Genomic DNA, 24,140 nt, shown 5'->3' with positions numbered 1-24,140 from the left:
GTATTGGAAAGGACTTATAAAGATCTGTTGCGAGCAGTGGGGGTGGGGGGGGGGGGGGGTGGGGGGGATTAAAGCTTGAATCACATAGCACAGAAATCAAGAAACACAAAAATTAAGGGTCTGACACTGGTGTAACAGTGTGACAATCAGCAAAGGTCTAACACTATCTGGACAGGTGCTGTTGACATTGTGAATCTACATATATAAAGAATAGAGATACACCTAATCAGTGACTTGAGTGCGATGTGAGATGAGGCTACACTATAAATGAATATAAACAAAGCTGTGTACTCCACAGTAATGGATTTCTATGCCATCTATAAGTGCAATCCTAAGATGAATCTAATCATGAAGTTGTCACTGCATTTTGCCAGGTGCAGTGCACAATGAGTGCGGTACAAGTGGTTGCCACTATTGCGCACTCAAGGAACTACAACAAATATGAAAACAACAAAAAGTGGGGCAAATCTTTGCCCTTGAAAGGTGCGAGATTCAACCAATCACTGCATCAAGATCTTACTGTCCACTGGCTGAATGCCATATTTATCAACCGTATCTCCTGGAGTAACAACTGATCTTAAACCTGAGATAAAGAGAATACCACCAAGAATATATGGATTGAACATGCGACAAAATGGAGAAAAGACAAACACAGTATCCATCAACCCACCTTTCATCAAACAGTGTTGATTTCTTCCACATACTTTTGTTTTTTTCCTTTCTCCTAAAGTTATTTCTAATTTGTGAGATTTTCTAGCTAAGGAGTGTCTTTAAATTTTTATTCAGTCTTTGTACAAGAACAGTATAAATGATGCATGATGAAATAATCATCCGTAAATACACTGTACAAAGGTAAGCAGCTATGAAGAAATGTAAAGCCTTGTACAAATGAACTAGAATCAAATTACACACACGAGAACACATGAGAAAGATGTGTGAGTTGGGCATCTCTTTACAGGCCAGTATTCAATAATAGGGAAGCATGATGATTACAATATTATGATTCAAGTATACCAGTACGTAGTCAAAAACAACAATAAAAAGCCGAAATGAGTGATAGGAGAGAATAAAAAGTGGTTAGGTACTTCTTGTTAACAGTAAATCATTGATGTACGTCATATATTTCAAGGCTGGTCTTGGTATGATTTTACACTGGGATTTCCTACACTCTCTCCAGTATCAATGAAGGAGTGTACATCCTAGAACATAATTGGTGAAATCTGAGACATTGTAGATGTGATTCATACACAAAGCAAAGCAGGACAAAATATGTGTTGGTTAGTCACAGTTGGGGAAAAAAAAACACACGCACACACGGCAAAGTCATACTTTTGACCGACGCTAATCTTGACCCCGGCTCCGACGGGCTGGAGGGTTGGTGACTGACAGGAAGGGTCACCGAACTGACTCTTGACTCCACCGGCTCTGAACCCACCCTTGACCTGACAGGCTCTAGCTGCGGGGTCGGTGGGTCTTCGGTCAGTGGAATGGTCATTGAGCTTACGGGAGAGGGGAAGACTGTGGGGGGGGGGGGGGGGGAGGATCCAGGATGCCACGGAGATAAAAAGAGTTGACAAGAATGTAAAATATAAATAAATAAAACAAGATGTCATAGAGAATACAAATCACTGAAAGTGGAAGTAAGTATGAAGTTCCATGTAATCTAACTTGCAGGAGCATAATGAAACTGAGGAGTATACACATAAGTATGAAAATGAAGGCACACTTAAGAGATAAGTTTACAACCTTTGATATAACTTATGATCTGACAAGTATATTATTGAGTTGAAATGGATATGATACTTTCCTGATAAAAAACAAAGAATAAACATGATTAAACAGGATTGATGTGATTGGAAAGTTGAAAAAGGGATTAATCACAGAGGCATGGCAAAATACAATACTTTTTTGGTAAACTGCACATGGCTAACATCTGGAATGACAAGCAAATGAACTTTGCTGCTAGGCTCCACTGAAACAAATTAAACCATGGCACTCATTCCATATTCAGTGGTTAGTGGTATGGTTCACATAATGTATATCACAACCTGCACCATTCATAGTCTTCAAAACTACAGACATACAAAAGCAAACCAACATTAACCCACACTTCCCAAACTCTGTGAGTTACAAAACTGGATAGTTCTGCACAATGATATTTACACTGAGCATTATGTGCAGAAATTTCTATGCACAATTGTGGCTGTATCACATTAGATATTTTGTTGAGTGTAATTTAGTATAAAACTGTAGCTGTAGCAGCAAAGAAGCCATCGGGGTAATCTTTGTTTCACATTGGCAAGTACAAAAGCAGAACTTCCATCTTTGCTTTAGCACAAGCACTTTGATGTATTAAAATACAAATGTGCAATACTATATATAAGGGAAGGCAAGAATCATGTATTTGATATCACTTGATGACAAACTTGTTAGCTGAGCATTAACTTTTTGATTATCCTGTTATGCCACAGTTACTTCTCAGTACGTTTGAACACACTGCGCTCTTTTTTGACAGTTGGCAGCGAAAGCTGGCCATGGAACATGCCCTTGGGAAATTTGAGCACATACAAGTGCATACTGTAGGGGGTTAAGCCTTGTAGAGGCACAGCTTTCCCAGCCGACCTTCCAGTTAGTGTGCAAGCAACAAGGATAACATATTGTGTTTGTTAGTGGGACACTCTCTTACTGTTTGACCCCCCAAGGGGGTTTGAGAGGCGGGATATGGGCCCCTCTCCCAACTCCACATTCTCCACCGGTGGTAGGTCCTGGGGTATGGGCTTCCTCTTTTCTGTTTTGTGGGGGAATAGGAGGGTTGGGCGATTTGCGAACATAATTTTACAAAAAGTGACTTTCTGTAATTGCTACTTGCAAATGGGTGGTAGGCATATCTCTGCATTTTTTTTACCACTGTAAATGCCGTATATCCTAACCATCAGCATAATTTCTGTGACAAATCCATATGCACTAGATGCATACACTCCTCTCATGTACAAGTACAGTCACATGCACACACACATACAAACTCGCAAAAATACACAAAAGTACCATCTTCTTTGAAACTTGACATTAATATTAAAAAACAGAGACTACCTGATTACCACTCAGATTCCTTCGCATCTATTAAGCTGCCTTGACAGTATAGAAAGCCGAGTATGACACCACTGATGCATTCTAAAAGAACCTCAAAGTATCTCAAAGATTATTGAAGTATCACCATACCATGTATCTTTCTACTTGTGTTCGTAACAATGTCCTTGTAGCAAAACTGATAATTGTCAAAGCTCTTCATCTGTGTACTGGTGATAATGACACTACAGGTGTAATGACAATGAATAGTGTAAGATACAATGTAGCTCTATCACGACAATGATAATGACAACTGTAGAGAAGATACTGGTGCTGTTTATACACTAACACTAATCAAACCAGCATTTGCAGAACACTGTATTCCATATATACATGTAGTCCTCTATCTGTTTGTATACACATGTTGACACCATCATGAAATTGACATAGGGTGCTTTACACTTACTTAGTCTGTTGCCTCCAGTCCCAGGCCGGCTGGGTGGGGGAGAATCTGAGGATTTGATGGGAGGGGGCGGGGTCATCCCACGGCTAGCTGGCCTCTTTCCTTCTGGTGTCCGTGGGATCTTTGGCCTACTCTCAAATGCTTGCATGTATTCTGGTGGTCTGAGAGATGGGGATAAGATATCATTACAGTTCAAGTTCACATATAAGCAGCTGTAGGACACAGAGAAAATATGATATTGTTTGTTTTATGCATAAATGTAATTATGTTGATACTATCATCACTATTCAAAACAAAATCACATCATCAGCACAATTTATTACTGCCACTCCTAGGATTACATGGGCAAACAGTCGTAGTCAAGTACATGTGTACTGATAATTCTCGCTATCGCCAATGACGTAAAAAGTACCCGGATGTTGATTTGAGCGTCATTTACGGTGCATTATGGGATAGCCCGGTAGCAAAGTCACTTCCGTTCGTACGCGCGTGATACGTGACTAATGCTATTTACACACACAAGCGACTGTATTCTACGTGTACTTCCGGTTTTCTCGACTTGAATTACAGCTTTAATATGATTTGAAATTTCTCCATTCTTAAGAAATTGCTGTTAATACGACTATTGGTTGTTGCTGCGAAGCTGCCATGTGTTGTTCGCACGACAATAAATGAAAAAAATCTGCAGAAATAGGACCCTTACTGGCATGCGGGACGTGACGTGGCCGCGTGGGTGAAGTTTGCGGGTGACTCCACAGCGCAGTACGTGCACACGCGACTTTAGTATGTATTATAGTAGCACTAGGTAGTAGGCCTAGTGCCTACGTACATTGTACGTACTTACAGTACTTGGAAGAAATTGCTTCGGAGACAGGATAAGTTCGAGATCACTGTTCGTTCCCGATTTTGTTCGCGACATTTCGACAGAGAACAAATAAAAAAAAAAAAGAGATGGGCATTCCATGACGATTATACTGTATATCCAGGTGGGTGAATATTTTCCAGCATATTTTCAGCGTATGCAGAGATGACTGATCTGTGATGTACGCCGTACCGGTATGTGTTAGCTTATGCGCTGCGTGCAGTGAGTGGTGCATGCTAGCAAGGCCGGCCGCCGGCGGCGGCGGGGACTACAGTGTACGAGTATGACAGGCCTGGCCACTCGCTGGCTCGGGCGGTACAGCGGCCTATGTACTAGTATACGTGGTCGGCGCTGCGCTATAGGTAAGGTACACGTACGCGCACGCTAGCATTGTGCAAATTATGACCCGCGCCGGAAGTGCCCTTGCTACCAAGTGCACTAAATCTTGACGAAAAAGCCACATCCGGGTACTTTTTACGTCATTGGCGATAGCGAGAATTGTACTACAACTGTTATTACTCTTACAATGTACACAGTATTGTACATAATGTACATGTATGTCATCAATAAATCCGAATTCATTTATGATTGCTGTTATGTTTTTTTTTTTTTTTTCAAAATCACTGTTGATACTATCAAGGCTGCCAACCCTTACACATCAAAATACATACTAAGGCAACATAATTACATAATTTGAATGTAAAATGTTATATTTTGGCACAAAAATACATTAACTGAACATTTCAAGCATTTCAAATCTAATTTCAGGAAATTTACCTAAACTTACTTTCATCAAAAACAAACACATGTTCTTATCTTTTACAAAAAAAAAACCCCACACAACATGATACGTGTATTGTAAAAACGTACAAGTTTGTAATGTTGCTTAGTAACCACAATTAAATTTCTACTATGAAATGCAACACTTGCTTACACGAGGCTACTTTAGTTTAAAAAAAAAAAAAAAAGGAAAATAAATGAACACACTCTAGAACTACAATCAAACCTACCTGGCGCCTGGTCCATTGCTGCCTGGTTTGGGTGATGGATCCTGATGGCAATTTGACACAAAGAAAGCAAACAATTAAAATCCATGATGGTGTAACTAAACAACACATTTGTTGTACATGATAACCTTTAATGTGCTTGGTTAGCTGATTGGTGCACATGCTAGAGCGTTTCTTCACTAACTGACATAAATGTCTGGAAAGTAATTGTAAATGAATAGAGAGTACCTAATTCCCCTACCCCTATTATGTGTACCCATGGCTTCCTGTTGGACTATGTATGGCACATTTATTTGCTACACCTCCATGGGCTTGTTAACTCCACAACCATGTCATGTTTGGATGGATTATTGAATGCAGATGGCGGAACATAGCAAGTTCAGTCAAGTGCTTGGGCACATAAAGGGGTAATTCAAGCAGTGCTAACAATTTTGCATACTTACTCCAACAAGGAATTACTAAAGTGCATTGTAATATAAACATGCAAATATTTTATTTTCCTCTAATTTCCTCTCCCCCCCCCCCCTTTCTTATCAACATAGGAATCAGCCAGCAGTATCCGTTTGAATTATACAGTACACTCCACTAAACTGCACAAGCCAACATTTTACAACACTGCAACATCTACTTCAACAAGGCATGACGATTGCATCTAATTTGTCTCTGCTCTGCAACATTTATGGTTAAAGAGCAACATAAGACTTCAAGCAATAAATGACTGACTAATGTTGCAGTACAAAAAAAAAAAATGTTTGATACACCTTCACAAGTAGAAGTATTCTGAATGGCATTTCAAAGAAGGAACTACAACCTCCAAGGTTTGTTTGTTTGTTTGTTTTTTGTTTGTTTGTTTGTTTGTTTGTTTGTTTGTGTTTTTTTTTTTTTTTGGGGGGGGGGGGGTTCCCCCCCCCCCCAATCTAAGTTACAAAATTCAGACTGACCTTGTGTTGTTGAAGATCACCTGTACCAAGGTATGGGTTGAGGAAGAAAGAACACAAAAATGTGATGATGAATTAGCTTCCTTACTACAACTGAGATGGAAGCAGAAACAATGGACGTTCATGGGTTTTGAAGTATTTCAAAAACTACGAAATTGAAATTTACATCAAGTTGATACCTTTCTCTGAACATAAGGAGAAATAAGCAAAGGGCAATGAGTTCTCTATCATTTAGCAGCTAAAATATTTACATGTATCTATGATGCATGAATTACTGCAATCCACAATTCTTGAGGTATGTATGGATTCCATCATCCTTTCTCATTCTTCCTTTCTTTCTTTTCTTTTTCTTTTCTTTTCATCCGTTCTCTTTTCTAAGCTCCAAATGCAAAACTATTTAACTCTTTATGTGCCATGGTGGAAACCCCCTGTGTGCCATGTTATTCTGAGACACGAAGATAGTCATGCTTAGAGAAAGAATTCTGTTTTTCCAATCTGTATAACTTCTACAAATTTCAGTTAAGCTGGACATAATAGTGAGCAAAGTTAAAGAGGAATGCCAAACTTTGCTTCCATATACAATGTATAACAATTCTATTTTCAATTTTTCTTTTAAATTACCAGTTGCTACATTACTGTAAAGGAATGACTTTTGCACATAAAATAGTGACAGAAACTTAAAGTGTACATGCAAAATCTAGTTGGGAACACCGCTTGATAGTCATTCACCATATAGAATGCAAGCCGTATGTGAGAGGAACAAAAACGCGAGAAACGCTTTGATTGTACCGCGGGATTAGTGATTTATCGATCGGTTTTGGCGGCTTTGTTTGTTGAGCAGAATATGTGAAGTTGGCACGCCGTCGACTGAGTCGGACGTGCGAACGTGGCACATAAAGAGTTAAGAAAAAACTGGTAGCTACAACTTGTACATATTTCACACCATGACATACAGTAGACCTACTGACCTGCACCTTGAGCACCTGCTCCTTTACCAGCAGACCCTGCTCGACTACCACTGCTAGTTTGGGGTCTGGAAATCTGCAATGAAAAAGATTATCAATATGAAACAGGTAAACTAACCTGAACTAGTATTACTTTGAAAATACAATCTTCATAACACAATTTCATAAAATCTCAGTTAAAAAAACCCAAAAACTACAGAAATCCTTAGGTAAATTAACTATTATCATAAACACTCATGTATACGGTGCACCTTTTCGTCCACAAAAAATTTAAAAAATTGGGGGTGCGCTTGCACATGAATGCAAGTTCTCATGTCCGTCTTTGTTTGTTTGTTGTTGTTTTTTCCGCCCAAATCCAAAGTCGGGACGTGTCTTGACCATGAGTGTTTGTGGTACTTCAATCACACCTACATATTGCATAAAGGCTACTGGCCATACTTCAGTGAATGGTGTCTTCCATTACATTTTCATATGCTTAAGAATGCATTTGCCTTCATTAAACAAGAGAAGAGAAGAGAGACTGACTAGTAAGAAGTTAATTCTCTGAATAGCAAAGTTTTGGTGGCAATGCAACTTTCATGTTCAGAGTTAATCTGCACAGTCATGATCATAATTAAAGTGTCTTCATCTGCATTGCAGTGAGAAGAAACTCAAATTTTGCATTTCCTTCTTTCTGTGGTTTTTCAATATTTTCAACAAGGTTAGACATTAAGAAAAAAGATATATATATCTTTTCTAGAGACTTACAAACCTCATGGTAATTAGGAGACCAGCAATTTCAGAAGTGTTTCTTTGCTCATGCACTATTGTGACAAAAGTTGTCAAATGTATATTTTTTGTTGATTCTAGCAAAAAGCCTGTGATAGGACTCATATCACTTTATGACTTTGTAAATATCAAACTGCAAAGTTTCTTCTTCAAATTTATAATGATTTCAGCTTTGAAATGAATACTGAATGAGATAATGCCATTACCTGACCAACTGTAGTGCCAGGGTGCTGTACATCCATACTGCCACTGAACATGGAAAACATAAACAGAGCAAAAAACCATATTCAATAGCAATCTCTTTCAAATATTATAAATTATGAACATACAATACTATAGAGCTCTAATTCATATATTGGAAGGAAATTCAAGAACATCATTCCATTTCTCTATTTCAATGAGAATGGCCCTGATGAATATCATGTCTCTTCTATACAAAAGATACTGAATTCCAAATCAATAACATGTGCAATAAGCATATCAAAGAAATAAAATTCCAAAGAAATAGCATGGTAAACCTTACATGACCATGCGTCACATACTGTAAAACATGATATATTCGCGGCATGAATTTTTCGCGAATTGGAGCTGACGGCCTTTTTTGCGGCATGAAATTTTCGCGAACTGCCACTGGCATTCAATGCATATAGTGTAGAAAAGAACTTTCGCGTGCATTTTAATTTCGCGAATCTTGGCGCTCGCGAAATTCGCGAAATCAAAATGCACGCGAAAATTCCTCGCTTTACAGTAACCAGCAAAAAGTTGCACACCCTGATTTTATGTGACGACTCAAAATAGGTGAAATGTGTCAACCTAGTCATTCTTTTATTCTTTTCTTTTTTTCTCAAAAAAGCAATTCCTTTTCTACTTTATTCTTAAGTTTGGATCATACAATGAATGAGAAATTGCATTTCTTTTTTTTGCAATTTTCCAGAACACTTTTTTTTCATAGAACTTCATGATATGGCAAGTCTAACAGGTTCCTTTTTATTTTTTAAGAACCCCTTAAACACTCTTCACTTTCAACTACGGTAACTTTTGAAAGGACATTGCTATTGCGTTGAAAGTTGGCATCAATCATGAATAGAAGGTGCTCATGGAGTGTGCACAATTTCAGCCTAATCTGATAATCCCTTTTATTGTGGTTGTTATGGAGTTTTACTTCCTGCTTTTGTCTCATTCACTGCACAACACACAGCATGGTGCCAGATTAGGCACTTGAATAGACCCTAGACTTCAGAGCCTCTTTTCTCAGTAAACTCTTCTCCAGAGTGTGTACTTTCTTCTTTCTCTTTTTATACAACACCTATTTAGAATGTAGCTATCCGATTGGTCGATTGCCCATCACGTGACATTTAGTGGAAGGTTCTATTGCACGCTCTGGCTGTCTCAGCGTGCAATTTTGGTTCGATCAAAATGCTCTATTGCACGTTCTCTGATGTCACAATAAACAAACATGTGCCGCGCACACTTAACAATTACAAGCGCGCTTACAAGCGCGTACTTTTGTCACTCATTTTTGTAAACAACTTCGTTTCGCATACATAGTATACGTACGTACACAATGTACTACACGGTGACTGCGACTGTGAGGCTACTCATTCGTCTTTCACAGAAAATGGTGGCCATTTCTGTGCTAAATTCAAGAATCTGTGAGTACCAAATCTGTTGACGTTCGAGGTGTTGTATAAAACAAATAGTGTATGGTCTTTACTCGTGCAATGGAACCAGATTTTGCACTCGGTGAAAGATGAGGCGCACTATTCAACCTGGCTTTGCCTCGTTGAATAGAGCGCCTCTATCTTTCACCTCGTGCAAAATCTTGTACCACTGCACTCGTGACCATTCACTATTTGTATACTATTACATAGATTGGAACCTCACCTCTGTCTGCTGGCTGGCTTCTGAAGCTGTCTGCTTCCAGCCCTAGAGGGCGCATCCTACAGTCACATAAAATACATCAAAGAACATTAAAAATACATACCAAAGAGAAGGAAAAACATTGGTTAATGCAGTAATTCAGAGCAATTCTGACAGTTTTCTTCAAAATTTAGTATGCTGCCTCACAGTGAGTGCTGTGTATGACATGTAAGTGTTTTTCAATATCATAAACACATAATTTATTGACGGTCTGCTTGCTTTTTTTCTTTGTACTACTCTCCTCGAATAGAAACATGGCACATATAGAAGTTACAAAACAAGGAAAAAGAGAAATTACGCGGTGCGTAATATATGTCCCCGCCAGAAGTAGCATTTTGTAGCAAAATGTGCAATATAGGTAAAAAATCAAGGTCAAAGGTCAAAGAAGTCAAAGGTCAAAATTCTGTGTAAAAGTTTTGAAGCCCTCACCTAGTGCCATCACATAAAGCAAACGGAATCGAAATCGGGTTAGAAATGGCGAAGGAGTAGAATTTTATAGCCAATGTACAATACAGGTCAAAAATCAAGGTCAAAGGTCAAAGAAGTCAAAGGTCAAAATTCTGTGTAAAGTTTTGAAGCCCTCACCTAGTGCCATCACATAAAGCAAACGGAATCGAAATCAGGTTAGAAATGGCGAAGGAGTAGCATTTTGTAGCCAATGTACAATACAGGTCAAAAATCAAGGTCAAAGGTCAAAGAAGGCAAAGGTCAAAATTCTGTGTAGAAGTTTTGAAGCCCTCACCTAGTGCCATCACATAAAGCAAACGGAATCGAAATCGGGTTAGAAATGGCGAAGGAGTAGCATTTTGTAGCAAAATGTACAATATAGGTCAAAAATCAAGGTCAAAGGTCAAAGAAGGCAAAGGTCAAAATTCTGTGTAGAAGTTTTGAAGCCCTCACCTAGTGCCATCACATTAAGCAAACGGAATAAAAATCGGGTTAGAAATGGTGAAGGAGTAGCATTTTGTAGCAAAATGTACAATATAGGTCAAAAATCAAGGTCAAAGGTCAAAGAAGGCAAAGGTCAAAATTCTGTGTAGAAGTTTTGAAGCCCTCACCTAGTGCCATCACATAAAGCAAACGGAATCGAAATCGGGTTAGAAATGGCGAAGGAGTAGCATTTTGTAGCAAAATGTACAATATAGGTCAAAAATCAAGGTCAAAGGTCAAAGAAGTCAAAGGTCAAAATTCTGTGTAGAAGTTTTGAAGCCCTCACCTAGTGCCATCATATAAAGCAAACGGAATCGAAATCGGGTTAGAAATGGCGAAGGAGTAGCATTTTGTAGCAAAATGTACAATATAGGTCAAAGGTCAAGGTCAAAGGTCACGACTGAAATACTGTGTAGATGTTTCAAAGCTCCCATGTAGTGCTATCATATAAAGCAAACAGAATCAAAATTGGCTCATAAATGACAGAGAAGTAGCAAATTGAAGATTTTGATCACACACGGACGCACACACGGACACACGGACGGACGGACACACGGACACACACACGTACGGAGCCCGTTTCATAGTCCCCTGCTCGAACTCGTTCGGCGGGGACAATAAGATATGCATAACAAGATTTCACACAATAACAAACAGAAAATACAGCAAAACCTCATATTCCTTAATTCTCCTTGTGCTGAATACTCTGAGCTCTATTACAATGACATCTACAGGTTTAAATCTATTCTTGATTTCACATATTGCTCAAATATTCATTCATTCAAACTCAGTTTCTCTGGCTTACTAAAAAATAAACAACAACAAAACATAATAACACATTGATTCATACATGAAACTTCATTCAAATATAATTCTACATCATTTCTTTTGAGTTTTGCACAGGTTGGGTTGACACTGACTACTCATTCATTTTTATCTATATGATATGTTTCTTCAATTGTTAGAGTCTTGCTATTTCTGAATTTCATACAATTCAGTCATCTCAGTAAAATGCCAACAAAAGAAAGACAATGAAAAGTACTCTACCTGTCCATTGGATGCACTGGGATGCCTCTGACCCTCAATCCTGCAAAATAATAATACAAAAAAAGAAGAAGTATGAATTAAACGGCAAATTTATTGGGAGATTTGGTTTTGGTTGGTTGGTTTGTTTGTTGTTTGTTTGTTTGTTTGTTTGTTTGTTTGTTTGTTTGTTTTTTTAAGAGCATGTGTTTCAGAATTGTCAAAGGTTTAAAAACTCAGCACTTCAGTATAAATGATTTGAGTCAATGTCAGATTACACATTGACTGTACACAGCTACAATTTTACCTTGAATAGATTTCAACTATGACAAGATACTGGACAGTTTTTAATGTGGTTTATCAGACATTGCAGTAGAAGAAACTGTACACTGGTATTGAACAGACACTATACACCTCATGGAGTAAGATTTCCCTCTCCTTCCCTTTATGTATCGTATACACCATTACTAGCTTGGCCCATCATCATCAAAACATAACCAACTCAAACATACTGAACAATTGTGCATATTTCAGTAGTGTCTCAATTTGGATGATATTCACAAGTGAAATAAAATGTGTAATATCACCTACCATCATCAGAACAGTGGGTACCTTACTGTGATTTATTTTCAGTATAGTACAAGAGGGTTTGCAGCTGATAAAGAGTTGGTGAAAGGCGAGTACACCATTGAAACACAAATCACAGGAACTACCAGCTTTACTGTGAAGAGTGATTACAAACACATAAGACGAAACACTGCGCACTCAAAATAAACGTGAGTGAGAAAAAAATCCTCCCTACCCTTGTCTGCTGGCTGGCTTCTGGGACTGTCTGCTGCCCCCTCTGGTTGCTGATCGGCCATCCTGGGGAAAAAAGGAGGGGAGCAGATTATGGTAAATGGAATTCACTGAAGCTACTATTCCAGATTATATTCCACATACTATTAATCTTGCTATACGATTGGTCAAGAGCTGATCACGTGATAAAGCGTAGTTTTGCCCATCACATCACTTGAGAGAAAAGTTCGTTACACTCTATGATAGTCATTTTGTTTCGCTGATCTCTTAGTCCACACAGTCCTAACGTGTGATATAACCTACAATTTTGAGTACATGTGACAGAGACTCCAACCCCAAGCACCTTCTGATCTGGAGATTCTCCCGCCCGAAACCCCTAGCAAACGGGAGACTCCAAGTTGATGTGTGCGAAGTTCCTAGGATTCTAGATGTTCTCTGGTGCTATCTAAGGCTTATTTTTTCAACATACGATAGAAATAAGTAAGAAATCCTTTCCACCGGGAGACACAGAGCCAGGGCGGGAGAAATCAAATCTCAAACGGGAGAACGGGAGATTGTGCAAAAATGGGCTTTCGGCGGGAGATCTCCCGTCGAAAACGGGAGAGTTGGAGTCTCTGCATGTGAAATAAAAGTGCGTTGCACTGTGGTCTATCATTTGACCTGGGTCAAGTGATAGACCAGAGTGCAACGCACTTTTAGGTAGCGTCAGTGAGACGATGCTGTGTTGTAATCGCCAGCCCACGTCTAAAGTTGACTTGTATGTTACCGTATTGTATGTGCACATAGTCTAGTTGCCTTGCTCATGTTTCAGAATGTCCAGCGTTTTTAGCAACAACATGATTGCTAAGTGAACGTAGCTTAAGCTCTAGGCTAAGGCTTGGCCTAAGGATACCTCGATTACCTAGTAATAGGTCTATAGACTCTCTGACTCTCGTCATACCTAACGTAGGCCCTACATACAGATCTGCAGTTTTAGTGTTTTTGGACTTGGAGTCTAGTCTAACTATATAGATCTAGCTGTGAATGATTTGAGATGTGGAATTAAACGGGAATATAGATCCAATGTGGAATATAAAGCAAATAATCAACTTTTGGTTTCAGGCAATGAGACAAACTATCACTTCCTCGGCGATCTGAATGCGTACGCTATCTTTCCTCAGCTGCGCTTCGGAAAGATAGCTACATCCAGATCACCTCGTAAGTGATAGTTTGTCCCATCGCCTTCACCAACTTTGATTATTTGCTTATTAACACACCATAATAGGAGCAAAACAGGGTGAATGAATTCATCACTTCCTTGGAGATTTGATCTTCTGGTAGAAATGTTGCAATTGCTAGGGTATGGTGCCTGAGAGCAGTACACTGTATGATTGCCCCAGTTACAATACCGAGATAGAAAGAGAAAGAGATAGAAAGACAGACAAACAGAGAGTACTGTATATGTCATATATTTCGCAAGTCTAAATTTTTGTGAATTAGGAATTTCTGACGATTTCGCGAGTAGTTAAATTCGCGATCGTGGAGTATTGTACTGAACAGAGAAGTGTACATGCGTACGTCACATTCACACCAGGGATCAGAGTAAATATTTTCGTGTGTCTTTAATTTCGTGAATAGCACCTGACTTACGAAATTCGCGGAAAATAAAAACCTCGCGAAATATTTGGCGTATACACTACCTAACATTCCTTTTTACTATGGCACTCACTGCAGAGTAAACTACAGTGTATTTACAGATCTTGTGATTTGCTATCAAATACTTGCGGAAAATGGACTATAACTACAGCGTATTTTTCTAAATGAGAAAACAGAGACGATTTCTCTTTAACCCATTAAGGACAAATCCCAAGTATACTCGGGCATGGGTCTATGGGAATTGCATGTTGTAGCAAAATCAAGCAGTCCTCAACAGGTTAATTCTTTCTATAGAAATAGTAATGACGTGGCCTCTTCTGGCTTTCTCTTTCTTACCATTTATTTTGTCGTTTGTCACTTGTTTGTCATAATTTTTAAAAAAGGAAACCGACAGCCAAAGCCAAAAAGATCAAGTTTTGCTTTCCCAACCTACAATGGTATCAATAAATAAACAAAGTACAGTGTAAGATGAAACTCCCATCCCCACATCTCTCTCTCACACACAAAAATACATGTACATTGTCAAAAAGAGAAACAAACAGTCAAAGCCAAAAAGAAAAGTTTTGCTTTCACTCTATATTGGTCATCAATGAATAAAGTAAGATGAGACTCCAACCCCCCCATCCCTCTCTCACACATACAAAAATCAAAGATGCTTAAATGAAAAGACAGGAAAGTGCACGCTAATCCTGTACAAAACAAATGGACAGTGCGCGGTCCTCAAGCGTATTATGCACATCACCTGAGACCACTCAAAGACGCTTGATAAACAACAACAACTTCAAAGACAGAGCATCTCAGGTGATGTGCCTCTTTGCCTGAGACGCGCTGTCTTTGAAATTGTTGTTTATCAAGCGTCTTTGATTGCTTTTAGATCATATCATTGCCAAATTTTTACCTCCTCGAAATAATCCTTATCTATTACTTTAAAATCTCGTTCTTCAAAATAATCCCCTTAATCGAAAAAAGCTATGACTATAATCTTTAAATCTTTTTAAGATAATAAAAATACCACTACCATTGGAAGTGAATGATGTTCCTAGGTGTACTGAGTTTGTACTTAGCACTCTTTTGTATCGTCATGTAGGGTAGCCATTTTGTGCCCATTTTTATCACGCGCCTTCCTATCTTCTTAACTCTACTATCTTTGACAAAAATACATTGCCAAAAAAAAAAAAAAATACATTGTATTTTTTTTTTTCTGTTGTACAGGCATGGTTTCTATCTACATAGTCCACTGTACTCACCCACATATAATGGGCCATGAGGAGTTTCTCCCCAGCCAGCTCTCCCTGCCTTGCCTTCACCACCTCTGCCTTGTCCAGGTCTGCCTCCATGGCATCTTGGTCCTGGTCCTCCTACAAAGGCCAAGCATTATACCACACAGGACCACATGAATGGACCAGGCAAAGGCCAGATGAAAGATTCAGGGAAAACCCGACATTTCATGCTAATTTGCAAGCTTCCTACTGTGCAGTGGGCCTCTCTCACAGATTAAATTGAGCATCGAGAATCAAGGGTTTCTGAGACGAACACTGTACTAGGGCTTTCTATAGCTCAGTCGGTAGAGCACCAGGTTAGCAATCTGGAGGCCTTGGGTTCGAATCCTGTTGGAATCCCATTTTCTTAGCTCAATTTTCCATTAACAGATTAAATGTTTGTACCAGTACATGAAGAACCCATAATTAATCTACACACACACACATACATACATACACACACAAAAGAACAATCAAATGATTAACATTTGGAGTCAATAAATTGCATTATTGACTCCAAGTCAAATGACTAACACTTGGAGTCAATTAACTGCATCTTACACTTGGTTAAAGGGAGGATGGGTTGTCCAATCTACCCACTAACTTTATCAAAACTTGCTTTAAACTTGTACAAGCTTTGTAATGATGTTAATGCATTCAATCTAACAAGTACTGTTCGTAGTGCTGTGGTGTATTCTTCCTAAAATGAATCCATAAATACATGAAAAAACTTTCATACCTCATCTTCATCATCTTCATCATCCGAGTCCACATCATCTGCTGTCACATCTGTGAGTGTACAGGGTAAAAGGGTTTGAGGACTAAAGGTAAAACACATTTCTTACCAGAACATCAGAGCATGTTCCAATCATGGCATGTTCTTGGCATCAGAGTTAATCATCATGAAAACTTCACAGTATACAGAGCACTCCTGTTTAATAACAAACATGGCTATAATGAAATTGCTGTTACAACAAAGTACAAATTCAGGTCACAACAATATCCTCTCTATCTTTTTTAATAGTTTATTTGTTCAGTTATAACGAACTTTCGATATAAGGAAAGAGAATTGCCGGTCCTAGGGACTTCATTATAATGGAAGTCCACTGTAACATTAAAATTCAAGTTAATTCACAAAGGTAACACATAAAAAGTACAAGAGAAAATGAGCTTGTTCCTGGCAGACACTATGTCAAGGGCACATTTCTCCTATGTCATTCAACTTTGAGTCATGACAGCATAGCTACATGTACAATGTGAATAATGCTAATCCACTTTGTGTTGTCAGCCTGATGACATGTGTGCATTTATGAATTACGTTCAGTTCACCAACAAAATAGCGACTAAGACATATGACAACTGCAGGCTTAAAGAAAAATGAATTTGAATCATAGAAGTCTGGAGACTGGATTAAACACTTTCAAGAGAGACACTGCATTTAAACAGGGTGGCACCGAGTACCCTTAGAAATTAAAATAAATGACTGTGTATATATATCATTTTGGAATAAGCTCAGCGAAGATGTTATACAGTTTGCACTCTAAAACATGCTCAAGATACAAGTAAGTCCAAACTAGTTTAAGAATATGATGGTGGAGTACTTGATGGGACAGACAGTAGAATCACATTGCTACTGAGACACAAAAACCAGCAGAGTTTGATGTGTTGGACCTGCCATGGCTCTCACCTGAGTTGAGCTGCTTGATGATGAAGTGGATCTGTCTGTTCATCTCCGGTGTGTCTTCTTTGATGAAACATTTCAGTATCTCTTCCATTCCCTAATAAAACAGAACAATAGCAACAACAACAGATGATTAAATTTGACACAAACATAACAATAACTGACCAATATGGACAAAGCACATATATTTTTTACCAATAATACAGTGTACGTACTTCATAATGAAAAACACAACACAAACATCACACATCAAGAAACAAAACTTTGATTACTCTAGGCCTGTGAGGTTAACTCCAGCCTGAAGAACATGACAGTCACAAGCAATGCACAAATACCAAACTGACAAAAAAAACAAAAAAACAACCCTAGCATGAATATCTTATTCATTGACATAGAGTAAATAAAGAAACAGAAAAAGAAAAGAAGGCTGACAATTATACAGACAGAGATTTGTGAACACAATGAAGCAAAAAGCAGTAATTTTAGAAAGAAAATGCTAAAATATGGCATGACAGAAAGTGGCATTGCACGTTCAAATTTATTTTGAAACTTACTGCAACCACAGAGTACCAGCACTCACCATTTCTCTGGCTTGGTCCCGTATCTCTGGCACTGATAGAATGCTGTACAGTGTTCCATTCACGTAAGGACGAATCTACAGAAAGCACACATGAAATCATAGGGGGATAGATAGCGTGTGTATTTACAACTTTGCATATTGAACATTTTCAGCTAGAATGGAAAGACTGTAGTGAATCATTATGTACATGTATATATGCACATATGCATACAGTATACGCCAAATATTTTGTGAGGTTTTTATTTTTGTGAATTTCGCGAAACACGTGCTATTCGCAAAATTGAAGACACACGAAAATATTGACTCTGATCCCGATGTGAATATGACATACGCGTGTACACTTCTCCGTTCAGTACAGGACTCCATGATCGCGAATTTAACCACTCACGAAATCGTTGGGAATTCACGATTCGCGAAAATTTAGACTCGCGAAATATATGGCCTATACAGTAATAGAATCCACAATTCAGCTATCTAATCTGCAAAGCAAACGATTCTCATTTTCCTTGACATTGAAAAATAAAAAAATGTTATTCTTACCTCTTGATCTTCATGTCCAAGTAGATCTGCTATCACATGCAGAACCTGTACCTTGTCATCCACACATTTCTTTTTACCTGGCACATTAAAACAAAGGAGTAGAAAAAGTTAACAGGTAAAAAGCAGTTCTCAGAGGGCTTAAATAAAAATTGATCTCCCATCATTTGGAAATTGCTTGCAATGTATGAAAAGGGACTACCAAGAAACTTGTCTAGCCGACGCCATTTGCCGAGATAATGTGTTGTTTTGGAGCATTTGGAGATCGAAAGTGTAAAATAATTTAGATTGTGGTACACGATTTTTATACCTAAAGTGCCCTTCCCATTCAGAAGTGCGTACACTGTAGGTAGAGCCTTAAGTGAGGATCACGCATGCCCTAGTAATCATACAATGTATTTCCCAGCAAGCTGCATGTGATTCTCTCTCACAAAGAAGGTTGATGGATGGTGCTATGGCCTGATTTGTAATCCATCACACAACACTGTGTAGCATCAGCGATCTGATACACTCTGAGTTTGCAATACTATCAGCATACCTATTTGGCTAATATTTTGCATTTTTGTCATCACCCAACTGAAATGGTGTTATCCACAATAATTATTTCACACATTTTCTGTATGCATAGAGAGAGAAAAAAAAATAACAACTGAGAGTTTCTGTACTATGCATATGGACATCATTGTTTTACCTTTAAGAAACAAGACTGTCTTACCAATGTGAATTCAGCATTAGTGATATCAGCAGACAGCTACAGCAACTGTATGTTGAGATTTTGATTGTTTGACCCAACCCTTTGGGGATTTGGAAGACATCCTACACTGTCAAAGAGAGTCATCTTCTGCTTAACCGTCGGAGTCCTTTAGGCTTATCGATTCAGAAAACCCCATAGCATTTTAGACACTGTCCACAGTCCCTGGTACAGAAGGGGTTACAGTTACCACTTTGGAACAATTTGAATGTGGCAGGGTACAAAACAGTTGTTTGAAAAGTAAGGATCAAAAGCACAAGTTCGAAGGTCCAACAGTGTACAATATGTGAGTGCTTGCATATATCAAAACGTTTTTAGCATCCACACAATATGTCACCTTCCGTCGAGAATAATGGTTGCTAGACAAAATGTGACCTTACCTGATGTACGCAAACAAAGGTTCATGAGCAGGGCTATGGAGTACTCCAGTGTGTAGTCTGACAGTGAGTCCGAGTCTTCTAGAACCCCAACAAGCCACTTGATGATACCGCCCTCTATCATCGCTGACTGGAGATGTCTCCTGCAGAAAAAGGCATGACAAAGGCAAGACATACCAGCATAGTATTAACGGCAATTCATGATTCATTGTATTAGAATTACTCATTTTTGTTTTCATTTCAAACGAGAAAAAAAAAACATCTGAAACAAAAAACAAACAAACAAAAAACTGAAGAAAAGCAGTGCAAACCATCTTAATTGATTGTTTGACCGTTATTCTTTCCCATCAAGTCTTTTGCGATTCTATTCATTGCACAAGTTTAGAATTCAGTCAAATGCTGCAAACCATCTTAATTGCTTGTTTAACCATTATTCTATCCCATCAAGTCTTCTGCAATTCTGTTCATTGTACAAGTTTAGAATTCATTCAAATGCTGCAAACCATCTTAATTGGTTGTTTGACCATTATTTTATCCCATCAACTCTTCTGCAATTCCATTCATCGCACAAGTTTAGAATTCAATCATCTTAAGACATATAAATACAAAAAAAAAAACCCCACTAATATAACTCAACAGGGGGAAAAATTAGTCGCGCGAAAATATCCACTTTTACAGTAACCCATATAATGCATAAGCTGACATGCTTGCCACACACACACACAATGCCATAAAATTTTCTCACACAGACACATTTTGTAGCTTTCTCTTTCTCTCTCTCAATATCTCTTTCATTCTCATTCTATCTATCTATCTCTCTCCCTCTATGTGTCATGTTTGTTTGTTTGTTTGTTAGTTGTATTTGTTTTTCTAGCTAGTAGTCTTACTTCAGGCTGAGTTTCTGCAGTGCCCCGAGGGCATTCTCCCTGGTGATAGAGTCTCTATCTTCTGACTGCAAAGTCACCTGTAGGGTGTAGACGATGTCCCGGTACCTGCCCAGGTATGATCGACCTGTATGTGTGACGATACCATGAGTGAAGCATTCCAATAGTATTGATTGTGAAGTCTTAAACCTGGTTTCTGACTTACAAACACCCACAATGACCATATTCTCTACACGCTCTATACACCAATTAATGCAAGATGGGCCTAAAACTTCGGAAATAGCAATGTAACAGTCCCACATCTGAGATGAGATGGGGATCACAAAGATTGTAGTATCCATTTTGAAAGTTTTTATTTATTTATCTATTTTTTTAACTCGTTGGGGACAGGCTGGTCTTGATATTGCACATACGACGTATTTTCTACAGACTCCTGCCAAAGTAGGCCTATAATGAGGACTGATCTTCATAACAGGTGGAAAATCTATTTCATAATTTGTGTTACTTTTTATAAATACAAAATACAACCAGAAGACATGCCAATTCAAACACACTCAATAAAAAATCAGTCTATTGAAATCAAATACCAGATATTACATGATATATCGTGGAAGTTGAAGCTGAACTTATTTTCACCATTTGCACTCAGGAAAATCTGTTAGCTGTTGGGATCACTAACACAAAATACAAAGAGCAGATCATACAGAAACACAGCTGGACTCTATATGAACTCACCCACAGACAGAGAGGCAAAGGCATTGAATAATCTAGCCAAGTACTGCTGAACAACCTCATCTGAATAGGTCAACATCTCCATGATGTGGTCCTGGGAAAATGAAGTAATGAATGTCAGGTCCATTCACATGCAAAATTTAATCACTCAAATGCGTACAAAGAACCTAGTCTCATATGTCATTGCTCGGGGAATATAAATCACACACTTCTGCTTTGTTATGTTCCTTTACCAAGTTATTTCTTTCGCATACTGAATTAACAGCAACAAGAGCTATTTACAAGTACTCCATTTGTCACAGAAAAAAAAAAAATAAAACTTACGGTAATAAAAAGCAATCAAAACCCCTTACTTTATGCCAGCTACGTTGTACTAACAGTGCACAACAGTTAGTCTTTAACACAATGAAAATGTTACCAGTACCTTTACGTTGATAATGTCCAAGTTGAGACTAAACTACGTAATAGACAACAAGCCTCTAACAAAGAAAACGTGATACTTCTCTGTGCTAATGGTTGAAAAACTTCTGTAAATGGTTTCAATTTTACGATCTATGCAAAGATACAATCTACAGTGTATTGTGTTGCTACATACACAAACTCACCTGATACGGACTAGGTTGTGTGCAACCCAGGATGTCATTTTTTATGTAGGCTGACATGACCTCACTACGCTGTTCTCCAGGCTCACTGCGAGTTAGGCGCTGTATAAAATACAAGTAAGACATCAATCACAAAAACATATTCCACTTCATTAATCTCTTTAATACCAGGCATATATAACTCCCCATTTTAGGAAGTGGTAAGTAATAATGCCACTGTCAAACATCATACTGTAAGACTAGGAATGTTCGCGTGGATTTTAATTCTGCAAATTTTGCGAAAGCCAGAAAATTCGTGAAATCAAAATGCATGTGAAAGTTCTTGTCTGCACTATATGCATTGAATGCCAGAGGCAATTCACGAAAATTCCATGCCGTGGAAAAGGCCATCAGCTCTAGTTCATGAAAATTGCACGGCGCGAAAATATCTTGCTGTACAGTAATATGATCATATGAAATATGATATAAATTGCACAGGACCTTGAAGTGTAAAAGATCAACAAGCTATAAAGAGGTTCTACTGAAGGATGCAGTGTGCAAGAAGATACTACATTGTACAATTGTACGTAATATAACCCTTTTGCATGCTTGGATCTTCCTTCAGTAAAATGGTGACATGTATAAACTGCTTGACAGCCTTGATAGAAAACAAATCCTCTTCCACAGAGCAGCCATTCTTACAACAAAATCAACCTACACCTGTATTTATGGTACTATTTCCCCCCATATTGTGAGGATGAATCATAATACCTTGTGTTTGTAAACGACTCAAGCTTCATGCCATACACCAATCATTTGTTATTTTATACTGACATACATACGTGAGAATTCATTCAGCAATTGAGAATTATCCTACGCATAAAAGTTCAATCTATCACTATCATGCAATAGCATATCGCATGACCATAAAAATGTCTGAAGGGTAAGGCAGGGTATCTCCACAAGGGTTAATGGAAAAAAATTTATCAAACGTTTCTCTGTGCCGGTCACGAGGATTTGATTATAGTACATGCTACAGTTACCAACTCAACAGGACTTGACATGTATAATCATCAGAATATCAGCCTTGCAGTGATGAAGGCCCTCTCCCCCCCCCCCCAAAAAAAAAATAGAAATGCTGCTAGGGCGACTGGAATGCCTCCACCAAAGCACATAATAATAATAATAAGTACAGCATTTGTAATGCGCCTTCGATCTAGTATCCTATTCTGAGGCGCATGTTTAATTGCGGAGCATAGCTGTCACTCCTCTGCCTCCACCACTTACCCATCTCAATGCCTGGAGGAGGAGGGCTTTCCTCCTGGTTTCTGCCCTCATGATGTCTTCCTTCACCTTGGTGTAGTCCAGTGTGGGGAGGACTGGCATGGTATCCCTGAGGAAACATTGGTGAAAGACGACGGAGCATCAGTGATGAATATATCAAGTCACGATCTGAAACCACTTATAGATTTTCAGTTCATTCTTCTAGAGGATATGTGTATGTGTGTGTGAGTATGCCCATGTCATATCTGAATTATAATTGTATTGATTTGATTTGATTTATTCTCTGTATGCCATTTTTTTCCCAAATACATTTATTCTGCAATTTCATTAACATTGTACAAAATAACAGTAGTATGAATAATTTCAACGATTATCATCATTTTCATCAATCATACAATATATCTGTAATATAATTACGTGAGATACATCTTAATTTTGCAGTGTAGTTTACTGCTTTTCAGATCAAAGGGAATCTTATAGCATGCATATGTCAAGAGATACTTTTCGTACGAAAGCACATTTTTCAACATTGATCGTCACAGAAGAGGTTGAGTCTGTGCGTTTTACTTAGTGTAACTCAGTCTAGTCACAGTTAAGGGATCCATGTACATGTTGTATGGTGACAGGGTTAAGTCAGCTGTTATTGTTGTTTTTGTTCACACTGCAAGCATATTAGGCTATAACTTAATACACAACATCAAAGAACAAGTATAAGGAAAAAGTTATACATTCTAATAACTTTTACACAAAGACTAAAGGCAGAGGAAGTGGATGAACACAATTCAATATATTATTTGACAGTGATTTTTTTTTTTTTTATTAAAGACAAACTTGATGTGCATTTGAAATTTAGAGGTTGCAGTAATGAAAGCATGGCAGCTATTACCTATACTAGCACACACAACAGAGAGAGAGAGAGGGCAAAAAAAAAAGATATTGAAGGCATAATAGCATGCAAGCTACACAATTTTCTGAAGGAATGCTGAAGAAATTTTTTTTTTTGTTTTTTGGATGAACAGTACATGATAAAACACACAAAAGTGCTGGAAAAAACAACAACACAAATCTTTGTAGTTCATTACTGAATGCAATGCTGCAT

General features: G+C 38.2%; 1 protein-coding gene across 1 annotated transcript in view; it reads right to left on the bottom strand.

The window, feature by feature from the left end:
- LOC139742313 (lisH domain-containing protein ARMC9-like) overlaps positions 1-24,140 on the bottom strand; it is a 60,671-nt gene that overhangs the window by 23,653 nt on the left and 12,878 nt on the right. The window contains exons 11-27 of the mRNA XM_071652890.1: positions 23,045-23,150; positions 21,782-21,880; positions 21,180-21,270; positions 20,448-20,571; positions 19,564-19,703; positions 18,436-18,512; positions 17,896-17,970; positions 17,322-17,412; positions 16,374-16,423; positions 15,623-15,733; positions 12,745-12,806; positions 11,967-12,006; positions 7,305-7,377; positions 6,340-6,359; positions 5,402-5,442; positions 3,533-3,690; positions 2,687-2,788 (exon numbers count right to left, since the gene is read on the bottom strand). Of these exons, the coding sequence (XP_071508991.1) occupies positions 2,687-2,788; positions 3,533-3,690; positions 5,402-5,442; positions 6,340-6,359; positions 7,305-7,377; positions 11,967-12,006; positions 12,745-12,806; positions 15,623-15,733; positions 16,374-16,423; positions 17,322-17,412; positions 17,896-17,970; positions 18,436-18,512; positions 19,564-19,703; positions 20,448-20,571; positions 21,180-21,270; positions 21,782-21,880; positions 23,045-23,150 (1,460 nt within the window). The remainder of the gene's footprint in view (positions 1-2,686; positions 2,789-3,532; positions 3,691-5,401; positions 5,443-6,339; positions 6,360-7,304; positions 7,378-11,966; positions 12,007-12,744; positions 12,807-15,622; positions 15,734-16,373; positions 16,424-17,321; positions 17,413-17,895; positions 17,971-18,435; positions 18,513-19,563; positions 19,704-20,447; positions 20,572-21,179; positions 21,271-21,781; positions 21,881-23,044; positions 23,151-24,140) is intronic.

This window comes from Diadema antillarum, unplaced genomic scaffold (assembly GCF_040938485.1).
Source record: "Diadema antillarum isolate AM-2024a unplaced genomic scaffold, OU_Dant_1.0 seq00000995_RagTag, whole genome shotgun sequence".
Classification (NCBI taxonomy): Eukaryota; Metazoa; Echinodermata; class Echinoidea; order Diadematoida; family Diadematidae; genus Diadema; species Diadema antillarum.
This window is presented reverse-complemented; position numbering and strand designations above follow the sequence as displayed.